At 48.5% G+C, this 27,972-nt stretch overlaps 1 protein-coding gene across 7 annotated transcripts in view; it reads left to right on the top strand.

Annotated features, from left to right (window-relative positions):
• Window positions 1-27,972, top strand: part of ANKRD26 (ankyrin repeat domain containing 26) — a 230,837-nt gene that overhangs the window by 39,827 nt on the left and 163,038 nt on the right. For all 7 annotated transcript variants that reach the window (XM_075345040.1, XM_075345039.1, XM_075345038.1 and 4 more), the window contains exons 8-11: window positions 12,211-12,277; window positions 24,964-25,012; window positions 25,111-25,337; window positions 26,602-26,692. In XM_075345040.1, coding sequence (XP_075201155.1) covers window positions 12,211-12,277; window positions 24,964-25,012; window positions 25,111-25,337; window positions 26,602-26,692 — 434 coding nt within the window. The remainder of the gene's footprint in view (window positions 1-12,210; window positions 12,278-24,963; window positions 25,013-25,110; window positions 25,338-26,601; window positions 26,693-27,972) is intronic.

Below are 27,972 nucleotides of genomic sequence, written 5' to 3'. Positions count from 1 at the left end.
ACAGCTATACAGATAGGTGTAGTTACAGATGATTACTGTCCTTTTTTACAGTAACATTACAGCTATGCAGACAGGTGTAGGTACAGAAGAATACTAACCTCCTTTTATAGTAACATTCAGGGCTGTGGAGTTGGTAAGCCAAACCTTCGACTCAGACTCCTCAATTTCCCTTGCACCGACTCGGACTCCACAACTACGACTCCTACATATATTGCTTATAGTTAAGTGAAAATTTTTTTGTAGTACATGAACATGTGAATGTGGACATCAGACATTTAATAATTTTTATGATACAATAATCAAGATATTTGGATAGAACATAAAATATATTTATTGGAATACAACTTTAGAACACAAAAAACTGTAATAAATTGTAAATATGTAATACACTATGTAATATACAGTAGATTACATATATATCTTGTGTATGTGTGTGTGTATATATATATTTATTATAATGTGTATATTTATATATATATAATATATATATATATATATATATATATATATTATGTATATATAATATGTATATATAATATATATGTATTGTGAGGTAGCGTCGTCGGCTGCGCTGCAGAAGACACGGGATCCAGGCACCAAGGTTCACAGCACACCGTTTATTCCAAAGAAAAAGTCCACAATAGTACATATGTGCCTTTCCGGCAGAGAACTCAGGGAGATGTGATCACTCCCTCACACCCGGCACACCTGCCCTTGTTCCTGAATCTATTTAACCCTCCCTTCAGCCTGTAGGGAAACCGCATTAACCCTATAGTGGATTATCATGGAGTGAGCACAACCGGGGCGAGACATACCGGCCGTCATAGATAACCCCGGTCACAGTCTCACATACCCCCCCCCTCAGTTCAATTGAGCGGGGTTGAACTCCTGCCATCAAACACGGGCCGCGGGACAAGGCATCGGCGTTGCCCTGCAACCTACCGGCCCGGTGTTCAACCGTAAACCGGAATTTCTGCAGAGAAAGGAACCACCGGGTAACCCGGGCATTCCGTTCCTTGGCGGACCTCATCCAGACCAGTGGAGAGTGATCCGTCACCAAGCGAAACTGACGTCCCAGCAGGTAATAGCGTAGGGACTCCAAGGCCCACTTGATCGCCAGGCACTCCTCCACTACGCTATAATTCCGCTCGGGAGGGGTGAGCTTCCTGCTTAAGAAGGTGACGGGGTGTTCCACCCCCTGAACCACCTGAGACAGCACTGCCCCCAGGCCGACCTCTGAGGCGTCAGTCTGTACTATGAACTCTTTCCGGAAATCAGGGTTTACAAGAACGGGCTGTCCGCACAGGACCCCCTTCAGGGCCCGGAAGGAGTCCTCGGCCTGCGGAGTCCAGCGCACCATGACGGACTTCTTGCCTTTGAGAAGGTCCGTCAAGGGGGCTGATAGTCCCGCAAAATCTTTTACAAACCTCCTGTAGTACCCCACGATCCCCAGGAAGGCCCTAACCTGCTTCGTGGTCAGGGGTCTAGGCCACTTCTGGATCGCCTCAACTTTGTTAATTTGGGGCTTAATCACTCCTTGGCCTATTACGTAGCCCAAGTAGCGGGCTTCTGTGAGTCCCAACGCACATTTCTTGGGATTGGCTGTCAATCCGGCTGTTCGAAGCGCGTCTACCACCGCTTGTACCTGTTCCAAGTGGGTCTGCCAATCGGAGCTGTAAATAATGATGTCATCAAGGTACGCTGATGCATACGCCTGGTGCGGTTCCAGCACTAAGTCCATCAACCTCTGGAACGTGGCCGGAGCGCCATGTAACCCAAAAGGCAAGACAACATAGTGGAAGAGACCATCCGGCGTAACAAAAGCGGTTTTCTCCTTGGCGGACTCCGTTAGTGGCACCTGCCAGTACCCCTTGGTCAGGTCGAGCGTGGTAAAATATCGCGCCTGTCCCAGCCTATCAATCAGCTCATCCACCCGGGGCATGGGGTAGAGATCAAACTTGGATATTTCGTTCAATCTCCTAAAGTCATTGCAGAACCTTAAGGAGCCATCGGGTTTTGGTATTAGGACAATCGGACTAGCCCATTCACTCCGGGATTTTTCGATGACCCCCAGGCGTAACATTGTCTTTACTTCCTCCGATATGGCTTGTCGTCGAGCCTCCGGTACTCGGTATGACTTCAGGCGTACCTTCAGGTGGGGCTCGGTGACAATATCATGTCGTATCAGACTGGTCCTACCGGGCAGCTCGGAGAAGACATCGGGGTTCTGCTGAACCAACCGTCTGGCCTCTCGCCTCTGTGTCTTGGTGAGGGCTTCTCCAATCCTTACTTCTGGTTCGTCCTCTCCAGAGGTCGCTGGAGCCGGATGTGAACGACCCGAAGAGGAGGGAGGTGGGGAAAAAACAGCCATCAGGCTTTCCCGTTCCTGCCACGGTTTTAATAGGTTGACATGGTATATTTGTTCAGGTTTCCGCCTACCGGGCTGCAATACTTTATAGTTAACCACCCCGACTCTTTCCTTTATCTCGTAGGGGCCTTGCCACTGAGCCAGGAATTTACTCTCCGCCGTGGGAATCAATACCAACACCCGATCCCCGGGATTAAAGGTCCGCACGGTGGCTTGTCTATTGTAGCGGCCGCTTTGCGCGGCCTGAGCCTCCTGTAAATGCTCCTTCACAATTGGCATGACCGCGCTTATGCGGTTCTGCATACCCAAAATGTGTTCAATCACACTTTTATGGGGGGTGGGCTCCTGCTCCCAGGTTTCTTTTGCCAGGTCCAACAATCCCCGGGGATGTCGCCCGTATAACAATTCAAAAGGCGAAAACCCCGTGGATGCCTGTGGCACCTCTCGTATGGCAAACATCAAATAGGGAAGCATCATATCCCAGTCTTTCCCGTCTTTGGAAATCACCCTTTTGAGCATGGTTTTCAGGGTTTTATTGAATCGTTCCACTAAACCATCCGTCTGAGGATGATACACGGACGTACGCAACTGCTTGATCTGGAGTAGCCGGCATAGCTCTTTGGTCACTTTAGACATGAATGGGGTCCCCTGATCCGTAAGGATCTCCTTGGGCAACCCCACCCGGCAGAACACAGCAAACAACTCCCGAGCTATAAGCTTGGCTGCAGTATGTCTGAGAGGTATCGCTTCTGGATACCGGGTGGCATAGTCAACGATCACTAGGATATGCTGGTGCCTTCGAGCAGACTTTACGAGGGGCCCCACCAGATCCATCCCTATCCGTTCAAAAGGGACTTCTATAATGGGTAACGGTACCAACGGACTGCGAAAGTGGGTCAGGGGTGCGGTAAGCTGACACTCCGGGCAGGTTTCGCAGAACCGTTTTACCTCCCCAAAGACCCCGGGCCAATAGAACCTTTGCAATATTCGCTCCTGCGTTTTCTTGACCCCTAGGTGACCACTCATCAGGTGTTTATGAGCCAAGTCGAGGACCCGCCGGCGATACGGCTGGGGCACCACCAACTGCTCTACCCCTACGCCCCGTATTTCATCTACCCGGTAGAGTAAATCCAGCTTAAGAGCGAAATGGGGGTATCTTACCTGGGCACCAGGCAGCTGTGCCACCCCGTCAACTACTGTCACCCGACTCCGGGCATGTATTAATGTAGGGTCCTGGAGTTGGGCTGTCCCAAACGTATCCGGGGACGCCTCCAACTCCGGGATGGGCTCGACCGTCTCAGCCTCTCCTGCCAATACCTCTAGGGGCGACCTATCAGGTTCACATCCTGTCCCTATCATGGGGACCCCTACGGCAGGCGTCCCGGATTCAGGATTGTAGGGCTCAGGTCCCGGACTGACCAATATCTGAGGGGACTTAGGAGGTCCCTTCCATAAAGTCCAAAAATAGGGCAGATCCCTTCCTAGGATCACATCATAGGGAAGAGTATTAATAAGTCCCACCTCATGTTGCACCTGACCGCAAGGTGCTGTGATGGTGACTATCCCCGTGGGATAGTCTCGGCGGTCCCCATGTATGCAAACCACCCCCACGGTACGTCCTGTGGCCTTTACTTTAGCCCTTAGGGTTGATCGCACAAGGGTCACTAAGCTTCCGGAATCCAACAAGCCTGTAACCGGACATCCATTCACCTGAATTTGGCACAAGTGGGGCTCAGTCTCTGGGTAGACCAGGTCAGCGGTACACACCACCTGAGCATACATTGAACCCCGCCGGGTAACCCCACAATCCATGGGCTCCGTGGTGAGTGGACACTGGGCTTCCATATGTCCCACCCGCTGGCACCGCCAACATCTAATGGAGACGGGAACCCCCTTCACGGGTTGTCGTTTAGGGTACAGAACCTTCCGGACCTCAGGAAGGGCGGCCGCGGCCTCAGACGGGACGGTAGGGGACTCCTGCACCGGTGTCAGCGGTGGGTCCTTGGCCCTAGGCTTGGAGGGGCCGGACCGACGGGCGGTACGCAAAGTCTCAGTGTCCCGTATCAAGTCCTGCGTAGCCACATGCCGCTCTACCAGGGACACTAATTGGTCCAGGGTACTCGGGTCACCCTGTCCTACCCACCGTTGAACGGTGACGGGTAAAGTGCGCACAAAACGATCCACTACTACCCTTTCCACCATTTGCGCCGGGCTCAGAGTGTCAGGCTGCAACCACTTTTTTACAAGATGCAATAAGTCATAGGCCTGGGAGCGTACGGGTTTAGCTTCCTCATAGAACCACTGATTTACCCGCTGAGCCCGTACATAGGTATTCACCCCCAACCGTGCCAGTATTTCGGCTTTCAGGGTCACATAGTCAATGGCGTCCTCGGTACAGAGGTCCAGGTACGCTTTTTGGGGTTCCCCCGTCAGATAGGGCGACAACACCTCAGCCCACTGGGGGGTCGGCAGCTTTTCCCGCTCGGCCACCCGCTCAAACACCGCCAGGAACGCTTCCACATCATCCCCCGGGGTCATCTTTTGTAATGCTTGTCTCACCGCTTTCCGGACGCTGCCGTCGTCACCCGGTCCCGGGGTTGTTGCTGCCGGTCCGGCACGGATCGACTTGGCCAGGAGAACCATCTGTTCTTGGTGCCTTTTTTCCTGCAATTGCAAGGCTTGCTGCTGACGTGCATTGGCCTGATCCATCTGTTCTTGGAATTTTTTTTCCTGCACTTGCAAGGATTGGAGCAGGTGTGCATTGGTCTGTTGCTGCTGTGCATTAGCCTGAGCCAAATGCTTTATTATGTCCTCCATGGCGTCGCCGGGTTTGGGCTGTAGTATAGCCGCTCGAATCCAGGACATGCGCAGCTGGGTCACCAGGGATGGATGCTACACCTCACCGGCTGTCATGCCCGCCGATTCTCCACCATATGTGAGGTAGCGTCGTCGGCTGCGCTGCAGAAGACACGGGATCCAGGCACCAAGGTTCACAGCACACCGTTTATTCCAAAGAAAAAGTCCACAATAGTACATATGTGCCTTTCCAGCAGAGAACTCAGGGAGATGTGATCACTCCCTCACACCCGGCACACCTGCCCTTGTTCCTGAATCTATTTAACCCTCCCTTCAGCCTGTAGGGAAACAGCATTAACCCTATAGTGGATTATCATGGAGTGAGCACAACCGGGGCGAGACATACCGGCCGTCATAGATAACCCCGGTCACAGTCTCACAGTATATATAATATATATGTATGTGTGTATATATATATATGTATGTATGTATGTGTGTATATATGTATGTATATATATATATATGTATGTGTATGTGTATATATATATATGTATGTGTATGTGTATATATATATATATATATATATATATATATATGTATATATATATATATGTATGTATATATATGTATGTATATATATATATATATATATATATATATATATATATATATATATATATATATATAATTATTATTATGTATATATTATATATATATGAGACAAAAAAGACCAGTCGCACACTGTGAAAAAAAACAAAATAAATTCTACCTTATAACATGAATGGAGGTATTTGGAAAATTATAATGGCCATTGTAATACTAGCCCAGCACCCCTTGACGGCACCCTCCTTTGCTGGGTCCTACGCTACACTGCATCTTTTCTGGGTTTTAAAAACTTACAAGATCAGCTGGTAAACATAAAGGAGGCTAATGAAGCAGCCAGGAGCTGGAGTGCAAATCCAGCAAACAGAGCACCACTCCCTGTTATATGCATAATACAATAGAAAAAAACAGAATGAAGCAGGGATTCCCTTGCTGGTTTCCCACGCTGGTACTAACCTATGTTCAAACCGTACTTGCAGCACCTTTACAATGTGGACAGGTGCGTATCCAGCCCAGCGCCCCTTCACGGCACTTTCCTTTGCTGGGTCCTACACTACAATATATATATATATATATATATATATATATATATATATATATATATATATATATATATATATATATATATATATATATATATATATATATATATATATATATATATATATATATATAATAATCTACTGTATATTACATAGTGTATTACATATTTACAATTTATTACAGTTTTTTGTGTTCTAAAGTTTTATTACAATAAATTTTATCTAAATATCTTGATTATTGTATCAAAAACTATAAATGTCTGATGTTCACATTGTACTAAAATAAATTCTTCACTTAATAACATTTAGCCTAATGCTTATATTTATTTAGTATGTTTTTGTTGAAAACTGTTTTTTGCCCCTTACATAGTTTATTACATGGTGTTGTATATATAACACTATATAATACACTATGTACGTGGCAAAAAACAGTTTTCAACAAAAACATACTAAATAACATTTGTGCAGTCTATGAATTTGTTGTAAGAAATAGAATTGCCTCCATCAGATCCTCCTTCATAGATAACCTCAAATCTGACCTAATAATTTTAAAGAAAAAAAAAAGGAGCCAGCACGATCTGAAATTGGCATGCATCATATAAAAAGTGAAAATTCACAGATTTATTCCAACTGTACTATAATAAAAAAAAATGTGATTTTTAGCAAATAATTGATCAATTCTTTGAGCCACCCCTGCCAATGTCATGGCAAATCTCAATAGGGGGTCCTACTCTATATTCTGTATTTCATGTGCCATGCGGCCTCCTAGATAAAGTTAAAAGCAGAACCATAATGGAGCACACATACCTGTAACCTGTATATAGCCGCTTCCATGTTGCAAAAAAGGCAATTGTGGATAGAGACCAGCCCAGGTCCCATCATGTGGAGCAAGCTCTACACATACCAGGACTAGATCAGATCTGATCCTCCCAGTGCCAAACAGCATTATATGATTCATGCCATTTTCAGATCATGCTGGCTCCCCTCTCTCTCAGTTTGGTTGTAGTTATGCTACAAATGTCTGGTGGCTGGTCACCACCATGCTATGCACGCCTGATCTTGGTTTGCAATATATTCCTCCTGTTGGTAGCTGTACACATTCAGTTGCCTCACCCTTTCCACAGGCATTGCTAATTAAGCACCATACTTGGATCTGGTCCGCCTTTATCAATGGTTACTGTCTGGCACTGGGAGGGTCAGTTCTGATATAGCCCTGGTATGTGTAGAGCTTGCTCCACATGCTGGGACCTGGGCTGGCCTCTATCCACAATTGCCTCTTTTGCAACATAGAAGCGGTTATATATACAGGTTACAGGTATGTGTGCTCCATTATGGTTCTGCTTTTAACTTTATCTAGGAGGCCGCATGGCACATGAAATACAGAATATAGAGTAGGACCCCCCTATTGAGATTTGCCGTGACGTTGGCAGGGGTGGCTCAAAGAATTGATCAATTATTTGCTAAAAATCTCATTTATATTACAGTACAGTTGGAATAAATCTGTGAATTTGCACTTTTTATATGATGCATGCCATTTTCAGATCGTGCTGGCTCCCCTCTCTCCCTAATAATTTTAAGGCTAGAGAACCACCTCTCTACAGTAACTTGGGTTGGAGGCAAAGCCGTAACTACATGGGCAACATCTCTAACAATTTCCGGGTATAACGGATTGCCTCATGCACAGTCAGTTTTGATGAACGGTTGAATTTTTCTATTTCTTTGAGAGCAAGTGAAAAATTTTACTGAAATCTGGTCAATCTGCTGCTATAGGAGATGGAGTGAAATCTTTTTCCTTGCGGTAACACTTTGCTGCTCCATGTCATCCAAATACTTGTCAAAGTTAAACTCATCTGATGAGGATGATGATATGGCAGCGGTAGCATTGTCAGGACCCAAGTCCTCTTCCGCCTGGCAGTCCTGTAGCCACTCATCCTAACTGCTACCTCAGTCACAGCTTCTTTTCCTTTAGTAAGCTGTTGATCATCAAGCAGTATATGATGACTTGGGTCCACATAAACAGCTGCCAGAAGAATTTTATTTTCCAATAGCTGTGTCTCTCTCCATTTCATTGAAGCAGAAATGCCATCTGCGATTAAACCTCCTCTTTGGGACAGGCAAAATAGCAAGTTCTTCCACTCATTTCTGAAAATGCCAGGAGTTAAATCCTCAGCTTGTAATTTTTTAGTCACGGTAAATGGGTGATTAAGCAATTCCTTCAATTCAGCCACCTGTGTCCATTGACCTTCATTTAATGTTACTTGAGGGTTCACCATATCTATAATAAACGATTTTAGTTCAAGCAATCGCTCAGTCAATAAATGAGTGCTGCCTCACCGAGTGGCTTGATCAACAATTGCCCCTTTCCCAGCACGTCTCTTCAAGATGGAATCAATTTTAAGGGTTCTGGCGGCAATAACCAACTTCCTCACTTTTCCAAATAGATTTCCAGCCTGTCCGCCCAGTTTCACACATCCGGCTTTTCGCTGGTTTGGCGGATGCGGCGCACGCCAGTCCAGTACGATATAGTACAGTGGCAGCGCCGCAACTTCCGGGTCACATGCTCCGGTCACATGACAGCATGTACTGTGTACACTGTACTGGAGCGCGCCGTATCCGCCAAACCGGCAAAAAGACGGATGTGTGAAACCGGGGTCCCTCTTGCAGACTATCTCTTATTGCCAGCTGCAGCATGTGCACAACACAGTGCATGTGATATATATGAAAGTGTTTTGAAGCAGCTTCAACAAGATCATCTAATCCTAAAGTATCATTTTGCTGTTCTTCTGTTGTAATATTTGTTTGTTCCTCAGTTACATGAACAGCACTGTGGCTCCATCTCACACATACTAAATCCTAAATTTTCTTCTAGCTGTTGTTCATTACTCTCATTCATCAGTTTAATTGTACTTTTCATGTTTGAAGCATTGTCCGTTACAATAGCAAGAACCTGGGTATTTTTTTTTTTTGAGCTTCTAATTTTGCAGAACTTTTTCCCCTAAGGCCTGTAGAAACTGGCTAGTGTGATGAGCTTTACTATCTTTTACTGCCAGTGTCTTGGTAACAATTTCTTTCTTGTCACAAACATATCGAACATTGATGGCAAAATAGTTCAGTGTAAGGCTCTGTGCGCACTGGGAAATGGAATTTTCTTGAGAAAATTCCGCATGCTCTCAAAGATTACCGCACCCGCGGTAAAAAAAAACGCGGGAAACCGCACCCGAAAACCGCATGCGGTTTGCTGCGGTTTTACCGCGGTATTGTTCGCGGTATTGCCGCGGTTTTGCCGCGTGCGGGTTGGGATGTGCTTTATTGCATTCAATGCAATAAAGCACATTGAAGAAGAAAAAAAAAAAAATACATTTAATTCTGATAGTAGATAGACAGAAGAAAAGATAGAGGGATAGATAGATAGACAGACAGACAGATAGAGGGATAGATAGAGGACAGATCGCTGCATTTCCCACGGTCGGCAGTGAGTTCACATTACCGGCCGTGGGAAATGACCGGTAATTACCTCTGCTGTCTGCTGCATTCAGCGCTGTGTCTGTGACACATCGCGGCTGGATGTCAGCAGTGCAGGACGTCGGAGCCGGAGCTGTGGATTATGCAGGACCCTGTGGATTACGCCGGAGCTTTGTTTGGGGGGGGTTAATAAAATGGTGAACGAGGCTTGTTGGTTTTATTTAAAATAAAGGATTTTTCTGTGTGTGTGTTTTTTTCACTTTACTTACGGGTTGATCATGTCAGCTGTCACATAGACGCTGCCATGATCAAGCCTGGGGTTAATGGCGGTGGTCCCCCATCACCATTAACCCCTTGTATTACCTTGCCACCACTGCTACACGGTGGCAAGAAGAGCCGAGGACACGCCGGTGCTGCCGCATAATGTATGCGACAGTGCCGGGGCAGCTGCGGCTGATATTCTTGGCTGCCGGAGGGGGAGTGAGGCGGGGGACATTACCCCTGCCCCTCTCCCTCCCCAGCCTGAGAATACCAGGCCGCCGCTGTGTGCTTACCTCGGCTGGACGGTAAATATACAGCGGAGCCCACGTTCTTTTTTTTCTATATTTCCGTTTTCTTTCTATGTGTGTTCTATGTGTCTGTGTCTATGTGTTCTGTGTCTGTGATGTGTTTGTGTTTACTCTCTGCACGGCTTCCTCTTCCTGTAATGACATCACTTCCCTGCAAAACCGCAGACAGGCGATGTACATTACCGGAGGTAAACCACGAAATACCGCAGGGAATAACGCAGCAAAACGCAGTGAACCGCACAGAATTTGCTGCCTGCGTTATTCCCTGCGGGATTTCATGATTAACATTGAGTCAATGGAGTGAAATCCCGCAGCGATGTGCGGAAAAGAAGTGACATGCACTTGTTTTTGCTGCGGGATTCCCGCAGCAAAACATGCAGCTGTCAAATTCCGCCCAGTGCGCACAGGATTTTTTTTCTCCATAGGATTTGCTGGTGATTCACTGCAGAAATGCTATGAACATTTTCTGCAGCGAAACATGCAGCAAATCCGCGGAAAATCCGCGGCAAAATCCGGTAAGTGCGCACATAGCCTAATGCAGTGACTCTGGGCATCCCAGCAAAGACAATGGGTTTCAAGATAGGACATTCAGACACAGCGTTTTGTGAGGATCCTCACAAAGAATGAGCATATCAGCTTGTGTGGTGCTTTTCTAATCTGCTTTTGCTATTGAAAGCATTATTTATGAGCTCAAAAACCTTTCAGGTGATGCGGTTTTTTTAAAAAGCTGATCTGCTTTAGCAGCTGAAAAATGTATCCTCAAAAAACGCAGCAAAAACGCTGTGTGAATGTAGCCTTAGATCAGGAATAGAACAGCCATTTATAGGACATTTCATAACTTTCCCAAATTCCTATGAAAAAATATTCAGCACATTCTGCATTGCACTACTGTCCCCAATTTATTATATAATTTTAGGAGTCTGAGTCGGTGCATTTTATACTGACTCCGACTCCCACTTCACAGCCCTGGTAACATTACCGCTATACAGACAGGTGCAATTACAGATGATTACTGATGTTCTTTACAGTAACATTACAGCTATACAGACAGGTGTAGGTACAGAAGATTACTAATTGAATATATCAGCTCACCGTGTAAGGCTCAGTCCTGGTTTCGTCCTGGAGCACGGACAGGCACTGCCACAGCCTGGTAAATCATGAAAGAAGAAAGGATGTCCAGCTCTTCAGGCAAGGAAAACCAAGATCTTTATTTCATTATGCAGACACAACGAATGGCATGACCAGCACTACGCGTTTCAGGTGAAAACACTCACCCTTAATCATGATTAAGGGTGAGTGTTTTCACCTGAAACGCGTAGTGCTGGTCATGCCATTCGTTGTGTCTGCATAATGAAATAAAGATCTTGGTTTTCCTTGCCTGAAGAGCTGGACATCCTTTCTTCTTTCACAGAAGATTACTGACGTTCTTTACAGTTACATTACAGCTATACAGACAGCTGTACTTTCAGAAAATTACTGACTTACCCTGTACTTTACAGTTACATAATAGCTATACTGGCATGTGAATTATGGAAATTTACATATCTTAAACATGAACACACTGCATTTTTTATGCGTTTATGTCCTTCTGGGTGCAGTTTTTGTGTAGAAAATAAATCTGCAGCATGTCCATTCTTTTAGTGTTTTGCCAGTGCAGCATTTTTCCTCCCCAAATGCATGCAAAAAACACATCAATTCAATCAACGTGCGCACATGCCCTACTAGAGAAGGATTAAAAAGTACTGGAAAAGCTGCATTACATGATGTATGTAATGTTATTATTTCTTGCAAAAAAACATTATTTGAACTGTTAAGTTCCCTTGTAAATATCCTTCACATATTTATAGTTGAATGATTTTCTTTTTATTAGCCGTGCCTCGGAAGATGCTGATTCCTGGCCTTCTTCTGATGAAGATGACTTAGATTTTAGTCCAAAGGTATTACTGGCTTTATTGTGGCTGTAACAACAGAACTAAGCCCTACTCACTAGAGATGAGCGAACCTGAGGTTTGGGTTTGGAAACCGTCTTTCAAAAAAAAAAACAATCAAAGTTCGGGTTCAAAGTTCGAGTGAGTTACGAGTGCAAACCACTCAAGCGAGCAGTGCTGTGCCTGGGAATGAGTGATGCTCAGCCCTGCGCAAGCCACGTGCAGTGTTTGAATGACTCACATTTGGGGTAAAACCAACGTGATCAGATGTAGTGTATATACACACACACACACACACACACACACATTTCGAAAAACCTGCCCTCCTTCCCCTGGAAGTGTTTTGCTTATGGCTGATAGCATACGGGCAGAGACACAAACTGCCCAATTACTGACTTGCATTGAGGTTCGGTTCAAGTAAGTCAGGGTCACAAACTGAACCTTATCTAAGGTTTGAAAGTGCCTCTGAACTGAACCTTCAAAGGTTCGCTCATCTCTACTACTTACAAAGTCATGACTTCTAATATTTTTTTTTATATCTTCTGTCTGTGTATATTTAGATTGTTTTAATAATTTTGCTATTTCTCTGACGCCTCATTGGGGTACACAGGACCATGGGTGTTATGCTGCCTATCCATAGGAGGACACTAAGTAGATGCAAAAGCATAGCTCCTCCTCTGCAGTATACACCCCCTGGCCGGGCCAGGCAGTCTCAGTTTTAGCTTAGTGTCTGTAGGAGACACTTCCTTTCAAGGTTTGTTATTTTTTGAGGGCAACGGTTTCCTTTTGGGACCGATCTCCCACTACCATCAACGGGCGGGGACGTGGAGTGTCGCCGCCACGTACCCCCTCCTGCGACGCTGGATCCTGGGCTGGACGACGGGTTCCATAGACACCGATTTTACAAAGCCCAGGGCAGAGGCACAATTTTTCAGCCCCTCTTTGCAGGCTCTGAGTTGAATATGGCACCTGAATATGGCACCTGTGTGACCGGACACAGCAAGCTGACTCTGCTATTTTCACTGCCTGGACTGAAGCAGTGTTTAAGGTGAGATCCCCCCTGACTGGTTTCCCAGACAAAGGGAGAAAAGACTGTGCAGGAAAGGCTCCCAGGACTGCTGAATATACAGTATTTATTATGAGAAAGTCCCTGGCTGATTGCAAGGAGGAGAGCCACAGGGATCCTGAACACACAGTGTTAACTTTTCTCTAGCTTGCTGGCTGGAGGAGGAGGGATGTCACTCCTGTTTTGCATAAAGTCCTGCACAGATAATTTACTGGTGGCTGGAGGAGGGTCCACAGCTCAGGGACTCACGCTGTTTATTTGCTCTGTTTATTTGCTCTAGCAGAAAAGCCGGCAGAGATAACCACCAGTGACAAGCTGTGTGCTGATTGGAGGGAGAGGGAGGAAAACTGTCAGAAGCTCCCTTCCCGCCGTTTTTTACTACCCACAGCAGGGGGGGCACACTGACTTCTTCTTCGCGCTGTTTTAGCGCTAAGCCCCGCCCCCCGCGGCCGCGATAAGCCCCCCCCCCAGGAAAGCGTGGGAAGATCTCCACAGAGCTTACTCCTTCCTGAGGACAGGGCCATCGGCTGATTCTGGTGAGGTGCTTGCTTCACTTGTAGCCCTGCTGATCATTGCTCCCCCTCCTGGCATACTCCTATTAGGAACATGCAGAATTCTAAGGGCACTAAGAGTTCTAAGGCCCACATAGTTTATTATTCTGCCTGCACTGCCTGCCACGCTGAGCTACCACGTAAACACACCTCTTCTCTCTGTGAGTCCTGTGCCCCTATAGCCCCCCAAGACCCCCCTGCCACCACCGCCGCAACCGTCAGCCCAGAGCCTAGGGCTCCCAGCCCACCGGAATGGGCACAGTTTCTGTCCCAATCCATGGAAAAACTGTCACAGAACCTGGTGCTGGCTATGCAATGTCGTCCTCCACACCCTTCTGGCTCCCCGGACGGAACGCAGCCTGAGGATACCCCTATGGAGGATCCTTCTGAGGTAATCCGGGCACATGCTTCACCGGTTGCAGGGATCAGGAAAAGAGCACACAGCCGGGTGTCTCTAGCGGGCTGTCCCTCGGGAGCACACAGGGCAGGCTCTCCCACACGCTCCACGGCTTCTGAAGAGCTGGAGGAGGTAGAATGCTGTTTGTACCAGGAGGATTCCTCGCTTTCATCCTCCCCAGATGATCAAACTGCAATAGACTCCCTTATAGCAGCAATCAACCAAACTCTCCATGTGGAGGATCCCCCATCCACTACTACTGACCATGCGGTCTCCTTTTAAGATGGCAAGGAAACCCCAAAAGGTTTTCGCTGATCACCCAGAGTTTCAGGATATCCTCAGAAAGCAAAGGGAGAAGCCTGACAGGCACTTCGGTAACCGAAAACTCATGGAGTCCCGGTACCCTTTTGCCTCACCTGCCCCTAAGGGCTGGGCCGATCCGCCCTCGGTCGACCCCCCCGGTCTCCCGCCTTACCACAAAGACGCTCCTGTCTTTCCCCGATGGTTCCTCCATCAAGGACCCGACAGACAGACAGGTGGAGCACCTCGCCCGCTCTGCTTTTGAGGCTGCGGGTTCCTCCCTCTCGCCCTCCTTTGCCTCTGTGTGGGTCGCAAAGGCAATCTCGGTCTGGGCAGAATCCCTTAACACTTCGCTTGAGGAATCCCAGTTCACTCATACCTTCACCGAGGTAACGGCTCAAATTGCCGCTGCGGCGGAGTGCCTCATGCAGGCCTCCATGGACGCTGCTACCTGCGCAGCGTTTGCCGCCTCAAATACCATAGCCATCCGTAGAGCTCTCTCTCCGACAATGGCGAGCGGACTCTGCCTCCAAGAAGTCTCTCACGGGCCTTCCCTTTTTTCAGACCGATTGTTTGGCGAACGTCTGGAAAAGCTCATTTCTGACGCCACGGGAGGAAAGAGTACCTCCCTCCCCCAGCTGAAGTCCAGGACGTCCTTCACCAGACGTCCAGGACGTCCTTCACCAGACGTCCACAGTCCTCGTTCCGCTCCTTTCGGAACTCATTTGGTTGGTCGACATCCCGTGCTGTCCCCGCCACCAGCCGCGGACTACGCAGGGACCGACAGATTTCAGCTCTCCCCGAAACCCACTTCGTCATTGTAGCCTAGACCGAAACAGTCCAGGTCTAGGGAGACTCGGCCACGACGTTTTACCCCCTCATGACTCTTTCGGCGCCCCGGAAGACACACTCAGTGTAGGAGGTCGACTGCGGCTCTTTCAACACATCTGGACTGCTGCCTCAGACGACAAATGGGTGCGAGACCTTGTGTCTTCCGGTTACCACATAGAATTTCGGACCCGACCCCCGAGTCGGTTCTTTCTCTCAAACCCCCGAAAGACTTGAAAATGACGCAAAGCTTTTTTCTCAGCAATCCACTCGCTTCAAACAGCAGGAGTGATAATGCCTGTCCCAGATGACGAGAAGTTCGGGGGGTTTTATTCCAACCTCTTTGTGGTCCCCAAAAAGGATGGGTCAGTTCGACCCATCCTGGACCTCAAACACCTAAACAAGCATGTGCACGTACGGAGATTCAGAATGGAGTCCCTAAGGTCCATTATTGCATCCATGGTCGAAGGGGAATTCCTCGCCTCCATAGACATCAAGGACGCGTACCTGCACATACCCATCGCCCCAGATCACCAAATGTTCCTCCACTTCGCAATTCAGGACTCCCACTTTCAATTCGTAGCTCTACCCTTCGGCCTTGCCATCGCACCAAGGGTCGTCACCAAAGTCATGGCGGCCGCCATGAGCGTCCTTCACGCCAGGGGAGTGGTCGTTCTCCCTTACTTGGACGACCTCCTCATCAAGGCCCCCTCCTTCCGCAACTGCTCAACCAGCGTACAGATCACTGTGGACACCCTATCCCGCTTAGGGTGTGGCTAGTGAATCTGGACAAATCTTCCCCGATCCCATCTCGATCCATCACCTTCCTGGGCATGTCCCTGGACACCCGTCGGGGCTTGATCCTTCTCCCTCAGGACAAGGCGATCGCTCTTCAACGAGCGGTACGGTGCCTTCTACGTCCTCTGTCTCGCTCCATTCGATTCAGCATGAAAGTGCTCGGCAGGATGGTGGCGGCTATGGTAGCAGTACCCTTTGCTAAACTGCACCTCCGCCCACTGCAGCTAGCCCTTCTAGCGGCCTGGGATAAGAGCCCCTTCTCCCTGGACAGACATCTTCACCTGACGCCTTCAGTCAGGTACGCACTTCGCTGGTGGCTTCGGTCCTCATCTCTATCGAAGGGGAGATCCTTTCTCCCAGTGAACTGGCTGGTCCTAACCACGGACGCCAGCCTCCTAGGCTGGGGAGCAGTGTACCGGCACCACACTGCTCAAGGACGTTGGACGCCCCAGGAGTCTTCCCTAACCATAAACATCCTGGAACTCCGCGCGATCTTCCTCGTGCTCAGAGCGTTCTGCCCTCTGCTAGCGGGTCGTCAGATTCGAGTCCAATCAGACAATGCGACAGCTTTAGCCTATATCAATCGGCAGAAGGGCACCCGCAGCAAAGCGGCTTATCTCGAGGCCCACAAGATCCTCAGCTGGGCCGAATCGACGGGATCAGTGATATCAGCGGTACACATACCAAGGGTAAAGAACTGGGCAGCAGACTTTCTAAGTCGCCAAGGCCTGGCCGCCGGAGAATAGTCTCTCCACCCAGATGTGTTTCTACACATCTGCACTCGCTAGGGCACACCAGACGTGGACCTAATGCCCTCAATGTTGAATGCAAAGGTACCCGCGTTCATAGCCAGGTCACGCGACTCGCAGTCCATCGGCGCGGATGCTCTAGTCTGCTCCTGGCACCACTTCCGCCTGCCTTACATATTTCCACCGCTACCCCTGCTGCCGCGGGTAATCAGGAAGATCAAGGCAGAGGGAGTCCCTGTGAGACTGATAGCACCGAACTGGCCCAGGCGCGCCTGGTACGCCGAATTAGTACAAATGCTCACAGACGCACCGTGCCGCCTTCCAGACATGCCAGACTTGCTGACCCAAGGGCCCATTTCCCATCAGAACTCCAGAGCCCTGAAGCTGACGGCATGGCCATTGAGACCTGGGTATTAACAAGAGCGGGATTCTCCCCCCCCGGTTATTTCCACCATGATCAGCGCCCGAAAGCCTGCTTCATCCCGCATTTACCACCGTACGTGGAAAATCTTCCTTTCATAGTGCAGGGAAACTAACGTCCAGCCTATGCCTCTGGCCATCCCCAGAATTCTCGACTTTCTACAGTCTGGCTTGCAAGCGGGGTTGGCTCTCAGTTCCCTTAAAGGGCAGGTCTCAGCGCTCTCAATCTTCTACCAATGCTGCCTGGCTCAAAAACCGCAAGTCAAGACCTTCCTCCAGGGCGTTTTCCATCTAGTTCCCCTGTACAAACGGCCACTGGACCCATGGGACCTGAACCTCGTTTGGACGGTATCCAGAGGTCTCCCTTTGAACCCCTCAAGGAATCCTCCCTTGCTCTTCTGTCCTGGAAGGTAACATTCCTGGTGGCAATTACGTCCATCAGACGGGTTTCGGAGCTAGCAGCACTCTTGCCGCGAGCCATTTCTGATCTTTCACCAGGACAAGGTGGTTCTGCGCCCCCTCCAGATTTTTTTCCAAAGGTTCTTACCCCGTTTAATTTGAACGAGGACATTGTTCTGCCTTCCTTTTGTCCACACCCAGTTCATATGGTGGAAAGGTCTCTGCATTCGTTAGACCTCGTCAGAGCTCTCAGATATTACATATCCAGGACAGCCCCCTTTAGGAAAACGGACTCTTTGTTCGTCATTCCTGAGGGGCCTAAGAAGGGACAGGCAGCTTCAAAGGCGACTCTGGCTCGCTGGATTCGCTCTGCGATCCAGGAAGTCTACCGCTTGCAACTCAAGCCCATTCCTAGTGGGCTGCGGGCTCATTCCATGCGAGCAGTTGGCGCTTCATGGGCCATTCGGCATCAGGCTTCAGTGGAACAGGTGTGTAAGGCTGCGACCTGGTCTAGCCTACATATGTTTTCAAAGCATTACAGAGTCCATACCCAGGTTTCAACTGAGGCAAATCTGGGTAGGAAAATTCTGCAAACGGCAGTAGAGCACTTCTCTCAGTAGGTGCTCCAGGCTGTCTGGGACTGGTTCCTAGTCCTTGGGTTGGGTTGTCTTCTTTTATGTTTCCCACCCATGGACTGCTTTAGGACGTCCCATGGTCCTGTGTCCCCCAATGAGGCGTCAGAGAAAAACGGATTTTTGTGTATTCACCGTAAAATCGTTTTCTCTTAGCCATCATTGGGGGACACAGCACCCACCCTGTTGTCCTGTTGGGCCTTGGTTCTCTCAGTACCTTATTTGGTTATGACTCTTCTTTTCTCATGTTCCTCTGTTGAGAAGTTTTTACTGTTTTTTTCTCCTACTGCTTGTGTACTAAAACTGAGGCTGCCTAGCCCGGCCAGGGGGTGTATACTGCAGAGGAGGAGCTATGCTTTTGCATCTACTTAGTGTCCTCCTATGGATAGGCAGCATAACACCCATGGTCCTGTGTCCCCCAATGATGGCTAAGAGAAAACGATTTTACGGTGAGTACACAAAAATCCGTTTCTTTATCGTTCCTTTGGGAGACCCAGACCTTGGGTGTTTAGCTTCTGCCTCCGGAGGACACACAAAGTACTACACTTAAAAGTGTAGCTCCTCCCTCTGAGCTTATACACCCCCTGGTGAGCCAGTCCCAGCCAGTTTATCGCTTTGTGTTCAGGAGGCATACATCCACACATGCATTCTCATATGATTTTTTGATTTTTGGAAAGAGATTGAAGAAGTGCGGGTCCACGTCTGGACCCCCGGCATGTCCCTTCTCACCCCACTGTGTCGGTGGTGTTGTAAGGTTGATTTCCAAGGCTGGAGCCTTACATGCTGTGCTCCTTCACCATCCCTCCTGGGCTCTGGATTGAAGTGGGAGCCAGCGCGGTCTTCATGCCTGGCAGGAGACCGGTCTCCGTCCACAGCCCCTTCAGGACTCTGCTGGACCGGAGCACTCATCCCCAGGGACCTGGCCCTGCGTCTCAGCAGCTAAGTACCTGAGACGTTCATATGTAGACTTTGGGGTCTCTGTCCTTTATTGTATGGGGAGAGTGTGTTTGCTGTACTTGTCTTTGGCATTTCCGGCGGGTTCTCTGGCTTTCGCCCGAGAACCGCGCCGATGGTGCCTGCGCGTCGGCCTCGCTGCTCAAATTTAGGCCCCGGCTTCGCCGGAGGCCTAGTTTCTGTAACCTGCCCTCGCATGTCACTCATGCAGAAGAGGGACAGGCACGGCTCTTCCCGGCGGCCATCCTGCACAGGGGAGGGACACTCCCCACTGCTTGTGAGTGACTCCTCCCCTGCAGGTCTCTATGGCCCTCCAGATCCCGCCTTCCTACAGGGACGCCCCCTGTCCCGCCCCCTCTCTTCGCTCCGGCGGCCATTTTCTTGGATGGCGTTCACTCTGCGCTGGGCCATCCTGCACTCTGCATCCCTGCTGAGGTGCTGTGCATTGGGGGTCCGGGCTTCGGGATCTGGAGGGCACACAACACCGCTTCCAGCGGTCTGGTAAGCCACAGCCGGTCTCTGGTTGTGGACCTCTGTATATACTCCCTGGGGTTCATTCTCTTTGTAGAAGTTGTCCCCACTCCAGCAGCATGTCTCACACGAGGAGCAAGGCTCCAAAGCTTTATACTGTATGCGCTGCATGTAAGCTCCTGCTGCCTGAACCGAGCACCTATCCACATTGTGATGTCTGCTCTAACTTTGAGGTGCCACAGCCTGGAGTCTCACCCCCAGTGGTCTCTCAGGCTGCTTCTGCACCTGTGGCTGAACCCCCGGCCTGGGTAGAGTCCTTCTCTAGGTCTATCTCACAGTCATTTGCTGAGTCCATGGGACTTCTGTCCAGGACTTTGATGAATATGCATCAGCCCCCGTCACAGGGTGCCTCTAATGCTCTTGCTAAGGGTCCTTTAGGATCCCTATCATCTGACCTCCGTCCACCGGAGCTCACAGAAGATTCATCATCAGGGCACAGACCCCGTCCTCCTAAGAGAAGGCGCAGGGTTTCCCCTCCCTCCTCATCCCGCGGTTCTGATTCAAGAGCTGATGAGGAGGATGCCTTTACAGGGGGCTCGGAGGCTAACTCCATGTGCCCCATTGATCTTTCCGAGGGTGACTCAGAACTTAGTGACATTAATTTTGTACTGGATCTCAATCCGCCAGTATCAAAGGAGCAACCCTCTCTGGCAGAAAAGCACCAGTTTACCTCGCCTAAGAGAGTAAAGAGTGTGTTCTTTAACCACTCCAGTTTTCAGAACGCTGTGACCAAACCCAGGGCCTGTCCTGACAAACGCTTCCCAAAGCGTGGTGCTGATGACCGTTTTGCCTTTTTACCTGAGGTGGTCAAGGAGTGGGCTCACTCCCCAAAGGTAGACCCCCCGGTGTCTAGGCTCTCAGCCCGGACCGTTGTGTCGGTGGCTTATGGCACTTCCCTTAGGGATGCCACTGACCGTCAGATTGACCTTCTGGCCAAATCCGTGTATGAAGCGGCGGGGGCTGCGTTTTCCCCGACTTTTGCAGCAGTGTGGGCTCTCAAAGCCATCTCTGCTTCTCTAGAGGAGATGCATTCCCTCACCAGGGAATCTATGCCCGAGATTGTTGCTTTAACTTCTCAGGCTTCAGCTTTTTCATCTTATGCCATGTCTGCCATGCTAGAGGCTGCTCACCGCACTGCGATGGCTTCGGCTAATTCCCTCGTTATCCGCAGGATCTTGTGGCTTCGAGAGTGGAAGGCAGATGCTTCTTCAAAGAAGTACCTTGCTGGGCTCCCTTTTGCGGGTTCCCGGCTGTTCGGTGAACAGCTGGAGGAAATTATTAAAGAAGCTACTGGCGGGAAGAGTACTTCCATGCCACAAACCAAGACCAGGAAACCTGCCCAGGGTAGGAATCAGTCGAGGTTTCGCTCCTTTCGTTCCTCCAACTGGTCGTCCTCTAATCCCTCCGCCTCGTCCGCTAACTCAGCTAAGGACCAGAAATCCAACTGGCGCCCAAAAGCGCGTCCACAGAAGACCGCAGGAGGTCCTGCCACTAAGGCAGCCTCCTCGTGACTCTCTGCCCGCTCCAGCAACGTCCTTAGTCGGTGGCAGGCTCTCCCACTTTGGCGACGCTTGGTTTCAACAAGTCTCCGATCAGTGGGTGAGAGATATCATCTCTCACGGCTACAGGATAGAATTCTCTTCCAGCCCGCCAAACAGATTTTTTCTCTCAACTCCCCCCTGCTCCAAGGCCGCCGCCTTCTCACAGGCCGTGGCAGCCTTGCAGGCCAACGGAGTAATTGTACCAGTTCCCGCCCGGGAACGGTTCAGAGGTTTTTACTCAAACCTCTTCCTAATTCCCAAAAAGGACGGTACCTTCCGGCCCATCCTGGATCTCAAGCTTCTCAACAAGCATGTTCGGGTGCGGCACTTTCGCATGGAGTCTCTGCGATCAGTCATTGCCTCAATGACCCAAGGGGATTTCCTAGCGTCCATCGACATCAGAGATGCCTATCTACATGTGCCAATTGCAGTTTCACACCAGCGTTGGCTACGCTTTGCAATAGGAGAAGATCATTTCCAATTCGTGGCTCTCCCCTTCGGGTTAGGCACGGCCCCTCGGGTATTCACCAAGGTCATGGCAGCAGTGATTGCGGTTCTGCACCTCCAGGGGTTGGCAGTGCTTCCTTACCTGGACGACCTTCTAGCCAAGGCTCCATCCAGCGCAGACTGTCAGCGGAGTGTCTCGCTCACTCTCGCCACTCTAGCCCAATTCGGGTGGCTTGTCAATCTTCCCAAATCCACTCTGACTCCGACCCAGAGTCTCACGTACCTAGGGATGCAGTTCGAAACTTTGCCGGCACTTGTGAAGTTGCCCTTAAACAAACAGCTGTCACTCCAGTTGGCGGTGCGCTCTGTCCTGAGGCCCCGCCGTTATACCCTCAGGCGTCTGATGCAGGTGCTGGGCCAAATTGTGGCGTCCATGGAGGCTGTTCCCTTTGCCCAGTTCCATCTGCGCCCCCTGCAGCTGGACATTCTCCGCTGTTGGGACAAGCGGCCTTCCTCCTTACACAAGTTAGTGGCTCTGTCGCCACGGACCAGGAGTTCTCTTCAGTGGTGGCTTCGGCCCCTCTCCCTGTCCCAAGGGCGCTCCTTCCTGGCCCCGTCCTGGGTGATTCTCACCACGGATGCCAGTCTATCCGGCTGGGGAGCGGTATGTCTCCACCACAGAGCACAGGGCACTTGGACTCCGTCCGAGTCAGCTCTTTCAATCAATGTGCTGGAAACCAGAGCTGTGCTTCTAGCTCTCCTAGCATTTCACCACATGCTGGCGGGCAGGCACATTCGAGTCCAGTCAGACAACGCGACAGCGGTTGCCTACATCAATCATCAAGGCGGGACATGCAGCTGCCTGGCAATGATGGAGGTACAACGCATCCTTCAATGGGCGGAAGACTCCAGGTCCACCATATCCGCAGTCCACATCCCAGGCGTGGACAACTGGGAGGCAGATTACCTCAGCCGTCAAAGCGTGGACGGTGGCGAGTGGTCCCTGCACCCGGCAGTATTTCAGTCGATCTGCCGCAAATGGGGCACTCCGGACGTGGATCTAATGGCATCCCGTCACAACAACAAAGTTCCTGTTTACGTGGCTCGCTCCCACGATCCTCAGGCCTTCGCCGCGGACGCTCTGGTTCAGGACTGGTCCCAGTTTCGTCTGTCCTACGTGTTTCCCCCTCTAGCTCTCTTGCCCAGAGTCCTGCGCAAGATCAAAATGGAGGGTCGTCGAGTCATCTTCATTGCTCCGGACTGGCCCAGGTGAGCTTGGTATCCGGACCTGCTCCAACTGTCCGTAGAGATGCCGTGGCATCTCCCGGACCGTCCAGACCTACTCTCGCAAGGTCCGTTTTTCCGCCCGAATTCTGCGGCCCTCAAATTGACGGCGTGGCTCTTGAGTCCTGGATTTTGACGGCTTCTGGTATTCCCCCTGAAGTCATCTCCACTATGACTCGGGCTCGCAAGTCTTCCTCCGCTAAGATCTATCACAGGACTTGGAAAATGTTCCTGTCCTGGTGTCGGTCTACCGGCCATTCTCCTTGGCCATTCTCCTTGCCGACTCTTCTGTCTTTTCTACAGTCCGGTCTGCAGCTAGGACTGTCCCTCAACTCTCTCAAGGGACAAGTTTCGGGTCTGTCAGTTCTGTTCCAGCGGCGTCTCGCTCGGCTGGCTCAGGTCCGCACCTTCATGCAGGGCGCGTCTCACATCATTCCGCCTTACCGGCGGCCCTTGGACCCCTGGGACCTTAACTTGGTGCTCACGGTCTTGCAGAAACCCCCCTTTGAACCTCTTAGGGAGGTTTCTTTGTATCGTCTTTCACAGAAAGTGGCCTTTCTGGTTGCCATAACTTCTCTCAGGAGAGTCTCTGATTTGGCTGCCCTCTTCTCGGAGTCTCCTTTTTTAGTCTTTCATCAAGACAAGGTGGTTCTCCGTCCGACTCCGGACTTTTTTCCTAAGGTGGTCTCTCCCTTCCACCTTAACCAGGACATTACCTTACCTTCCTTCTGTCCAGCCCCTGTTCATCGCTTTGAAAAAGCTCTACATACTCTAGATCTGGTGCGTGCTCTCTGGATCTATGTGTGTCGCACCGCTGCGCTGAGGCGGTGCACCTCTCTTTTTGTGCTAACCACAGGTCGGTGCAAGGGCCTCCCTGCTTCTAAGCCAACCTTAGCCCGTTGGATTAGATCGACCATTTCGGACGCCTACCAGAGTACGCAGGCGCCTCAAAGCTCACTCGACCAGAGCTGTCGGTGCCTCTTGGGCTTTTAGGCACCAGGCTACGGCTCAACAAGTCTGTCAGGCTGCTACTTGGACTAGCCTGCATACCTTCTCGAAGCACTACCAAGTGCATGCTCATGCTTCAGCAGATGCGAGCTTGGGCAGACGCATCCTTCAGGCGGCGGTCGCCCATTTGTGAAGTTAGGTTCTGCCTACTTCTTAGTTTTTCTGTTTATTTCCCACCCAGGGACTGCTTTGGACCGTCCCAAGGTCTGGGTCTCCCAAAGGAACGATAAAGAAAAAGAGAATTTTGTTTACTTACCGTAAATTATTTTTCTTATAGTTCCGTCTTGGGAGACCCAGCAGCCTCCCTGTTGCCTGTTGGCAATTTCCTTGTTCCGCGTGTTTTCACCGGCTGTTGTCGTGGACAGAGTTTCCGGTTGTTCCGGCTCTTGCTCTGTTCTACTTGTGGGTGGCTATTCTCCTTCAGCTTTTGCACTAAACTGGCTGGGACTGGCTCACCAGGGGGTGTATAAGCTCAGAGGGAGGAGCTACACTTTTAAGTGTAGTACTTTGTGTGTCCTCCGGAGGCAGAAGCTAAACACCCAAGGTCTGGGTCTGCCAGACTCTTGAGTAGAATAGTTGTTTAAAAAAATGTTGGTCTCTAGACTTGGTGGAGGTTGGGTTGTAGATGGCTGATGTATTGGGTGAACTATATTCAAAGAGGGTGATGAAGCAGCATGTCATAGCTATCGCCAAAATATTATTTTTTTTATTTCAGTATGAGTCTTGCACTGTATTTTCATACATTTGAGATATTTAATCCAATTTCTCTTATGTTTTTGTTTTTTTGCAGAAGGTTTCCAAACCAAGCTTGACACAACTCCTGCATACAAAGAAGAACAGTAAGTTAATGGCAAATCATTTGGGCCATGAAGTGATTGGACGTCTTGTGTCTTGTGTGTAGTTCATAACTGACTTGTGTTTGTTTCTTTTGATATAGTTATTGAAAAGGGTAGTTTTACTTCAGTACAGCCTGCGGGCTTTACTCTGGAGAGTAAATCAGATAGTGAAGAAGACTCTGTTCATAATAGTGAAGATGAAGGAGCAAACATTCAGTCCCCTCCTAAGTCTTTCCCCCAGACCCACTTCCTTCCTATGTGCATTAATCCTGGCTCTCTTGCAAAACCTTCCCAGCTGGCTACTACCTCCCTCCTTGGCGTAAATAAGGTAAAATGTTTATCAACTACTCATTTACTGCTTTTATTAATTTCTTTAATTTCATTTTATTCTTCCTGCTTCCCCTTGGATGTTTGAAAATCGTAAGTGAAAGGCAAATCACAGAGTCAAGGCAGGAAAAAGTCCGACTCCAAGGGCAAAAATGACTGTGCTGAAGAACAAAATGAGAATGAGGAGAACCAAAAAGTGGATGAACAGTGTGAGGATGAAGAGATGCAGAATGATGATGATGAAGAAGAAGAGTGTGAAGATGATGAACAAGGTGAAGAGGATGAAGATGAATCTAAAGACTCTGAGGGAGCAGAAGAAGACTGTGAAGATGATGAGGAAGAGCAAGATAAAGACGATGGTAAAGATGGGGACGTATCTGAAAGTCATGAAGATAGTTTAGAAAAAGATGATAAAAGTGTTGGTGAAAAACATAAAATCTGTATAACACATGGGGAAAATGAAACTTATGTTCCAGAAGGTGTTGAAAGCACTTCTGGAATTGGCAATAATGAGTCAGATCATGTAGAAAATAAGTCAGAAGATGAGTCAGATAATGCAGGCGTGGAAGATAAGCATCGAAGTTCTTCTAATAATATGCTTTCCATTGGTAATAACGACTACACAAAAGATTCTAATCCGCATACTAAAGATCCTCAAGTCTGTCCAGATACTAATGACGTTCCAGTGTCACTAATAGTTGGGTTACTTGAAGATGTTGATGAAAGTGAAACTCCCCCAAAAGAAAATGAAGTGACCCTGTTAAAAAGCTGCTTTAAATCAAATGTCCAAACCGATAAACAGGTTACTTTTACCAATAAAATGGAAGAATGGAGCAAGAAAACAAGCAAAGCTATCCAACCATGCGTTGCTGTAGACCATATGACGAACAAGGAAAATGGCCACACAGAAAATAGCTGGTCTCAAAATGCCTGTGAAGAAGTTGAACCCTTAGATTCCAATATTAACGTTACCAACACAGCAGGTGTCGATGACAAACACATTAGAGTATTGGCTAACCATGTGAGTAGACCTCTATGCCCATCTAGGAATTAGCGTGTGCTTTCCTTTTTAGTAGATTGTAGATGAGATTTTTCCCTAGTATGCCTGCTATATTTTCTACTCTAGTATCACTTTTTTCTTTCCAAGAATGTATAGGTTTTATTAACAATATGAGATAATATTCCTTATTTATACTATTTTTCATCTGACATGCACTTGTTCAGCTTGGAGGACTTTAATTATCAACCGCTCTTCTCTTTTTCAGGAGGAGTCTTTTTCTGGCGATGAGTTGGATGAAAGCACTAAACAATCAGATATTGCTGAGCCAGAAAAGGTCCAAGCTAGTGGCAGAAAAGGTTGGTATACGTGTACTGTGATCAGATTGTACACCGCTTGCAGCGTTTGAACGGCTCACACTGAGGTCACAACAGCGTGATCAGATGTAGTGTGCAACAAACCAAAAACAATGGGAATAAAAACCAGCCCTGCTTGATTGCTTTATATATAGCTCATGAACTTTGATCCTGATTTGAGACATTTGGAAGTTTTTGGTTTTCTTGCCACTGAATAGGCTGATTGCATCTTCTGCTATCCTTACTGTAGTTACGATTTTCGTGCACATTTATTATATATATATATATATGTATGTGTGCATGTGTATATATATGTGTATACACACACACACACACACACACACACACACACACACACACACACACACAGCCACACAGCTCTGGCAAAAATTAAGGGACTACTTCAAATTTTTCTCTTTTTATAGGTATAATTTTGAGTAAAATGTTCCAAGCAATACATTTTGTATTTACTTTCTGAAAGTGAGAAATGGTCAAAATAACAAAAAAATAATCTTAATAATCTTTGATATGAGTAAGGATCTGTTGGATCCGAAACACGTCATCTGTTTCCCTTTTAATGGAGTCCTAACCATGGAATTTTGAAATGTGAAATAAAGTTTTGGAATTTTTTATCGTTTGAGATTGCTGGATTTTTCTTGGATTTTTTTTTTAGATATTGATGCAAAAATGGTTAACAGCCTTTTTTTCTTGGGAAAAAAAAAATTCGAATTGGTTTACACTGTGATGTAGAGGAAACAGTTAAATTGACCAGGTATATGGGAACACAAGCAGGAAAACAGCAAATATATCAAGCATAGATTTGCGCCGTCTGCAGCCACATAAGTTGCTCACTGTTATAGGGAACCTATCTTCAGAAAATGATCGATGGATTAAATCAGGTTTTTGTGTTTTTTAAATGCTTTGTTAAGAAAAAAAAAAGTCTCATCAAAACTTTAAAAATAAGAATCTTGTCGTTTTCACATAGACCTTTTGCTACTTTTTTACATTAAAATTTAAATATTAAAAAAAGTATTTCCAAAGATTCTTTATAATATGCTAATGAGGCCAGCTACTAGTCGCAAGGACGATAGTTTCCTTGGCCAGTCTGCCCCCCTTAGCATGTAAGTACATTCCTGTGCGCATGCTAACAGGCTAATGAATGTACAGCGTCAGCGGCATGGTTGGGCTCACCTCTGCTGCCACAGCTGGTTTTCTGCTCAGTGCGCACAATCAGAACGTCCCTGGACTTCCGGTCATGCGCACTGAGCCGAAATCCAGTGTCT

The sequence above is a fragment of the Anomaloglossus baeobatrachus genome, chromosome 4, assembly GCF_048569485.1.
Source record: "Anomaloglossus baeobatrachus isolate aAnoBae1 chromosome 4, aAnoBae1.hap1, whole genome shotgun sequence".
NCBI lineage: Eukaryota > Metazoa > Chordata > Amphibia > Anura > Aromobatidae > Anomaloglossus > Anomaloglossus baeobatrachus.
Note: the sequence above shows the minus strand (reverse complement) of the source record. Positions and strands in the feature narration are given on the sequence as shown.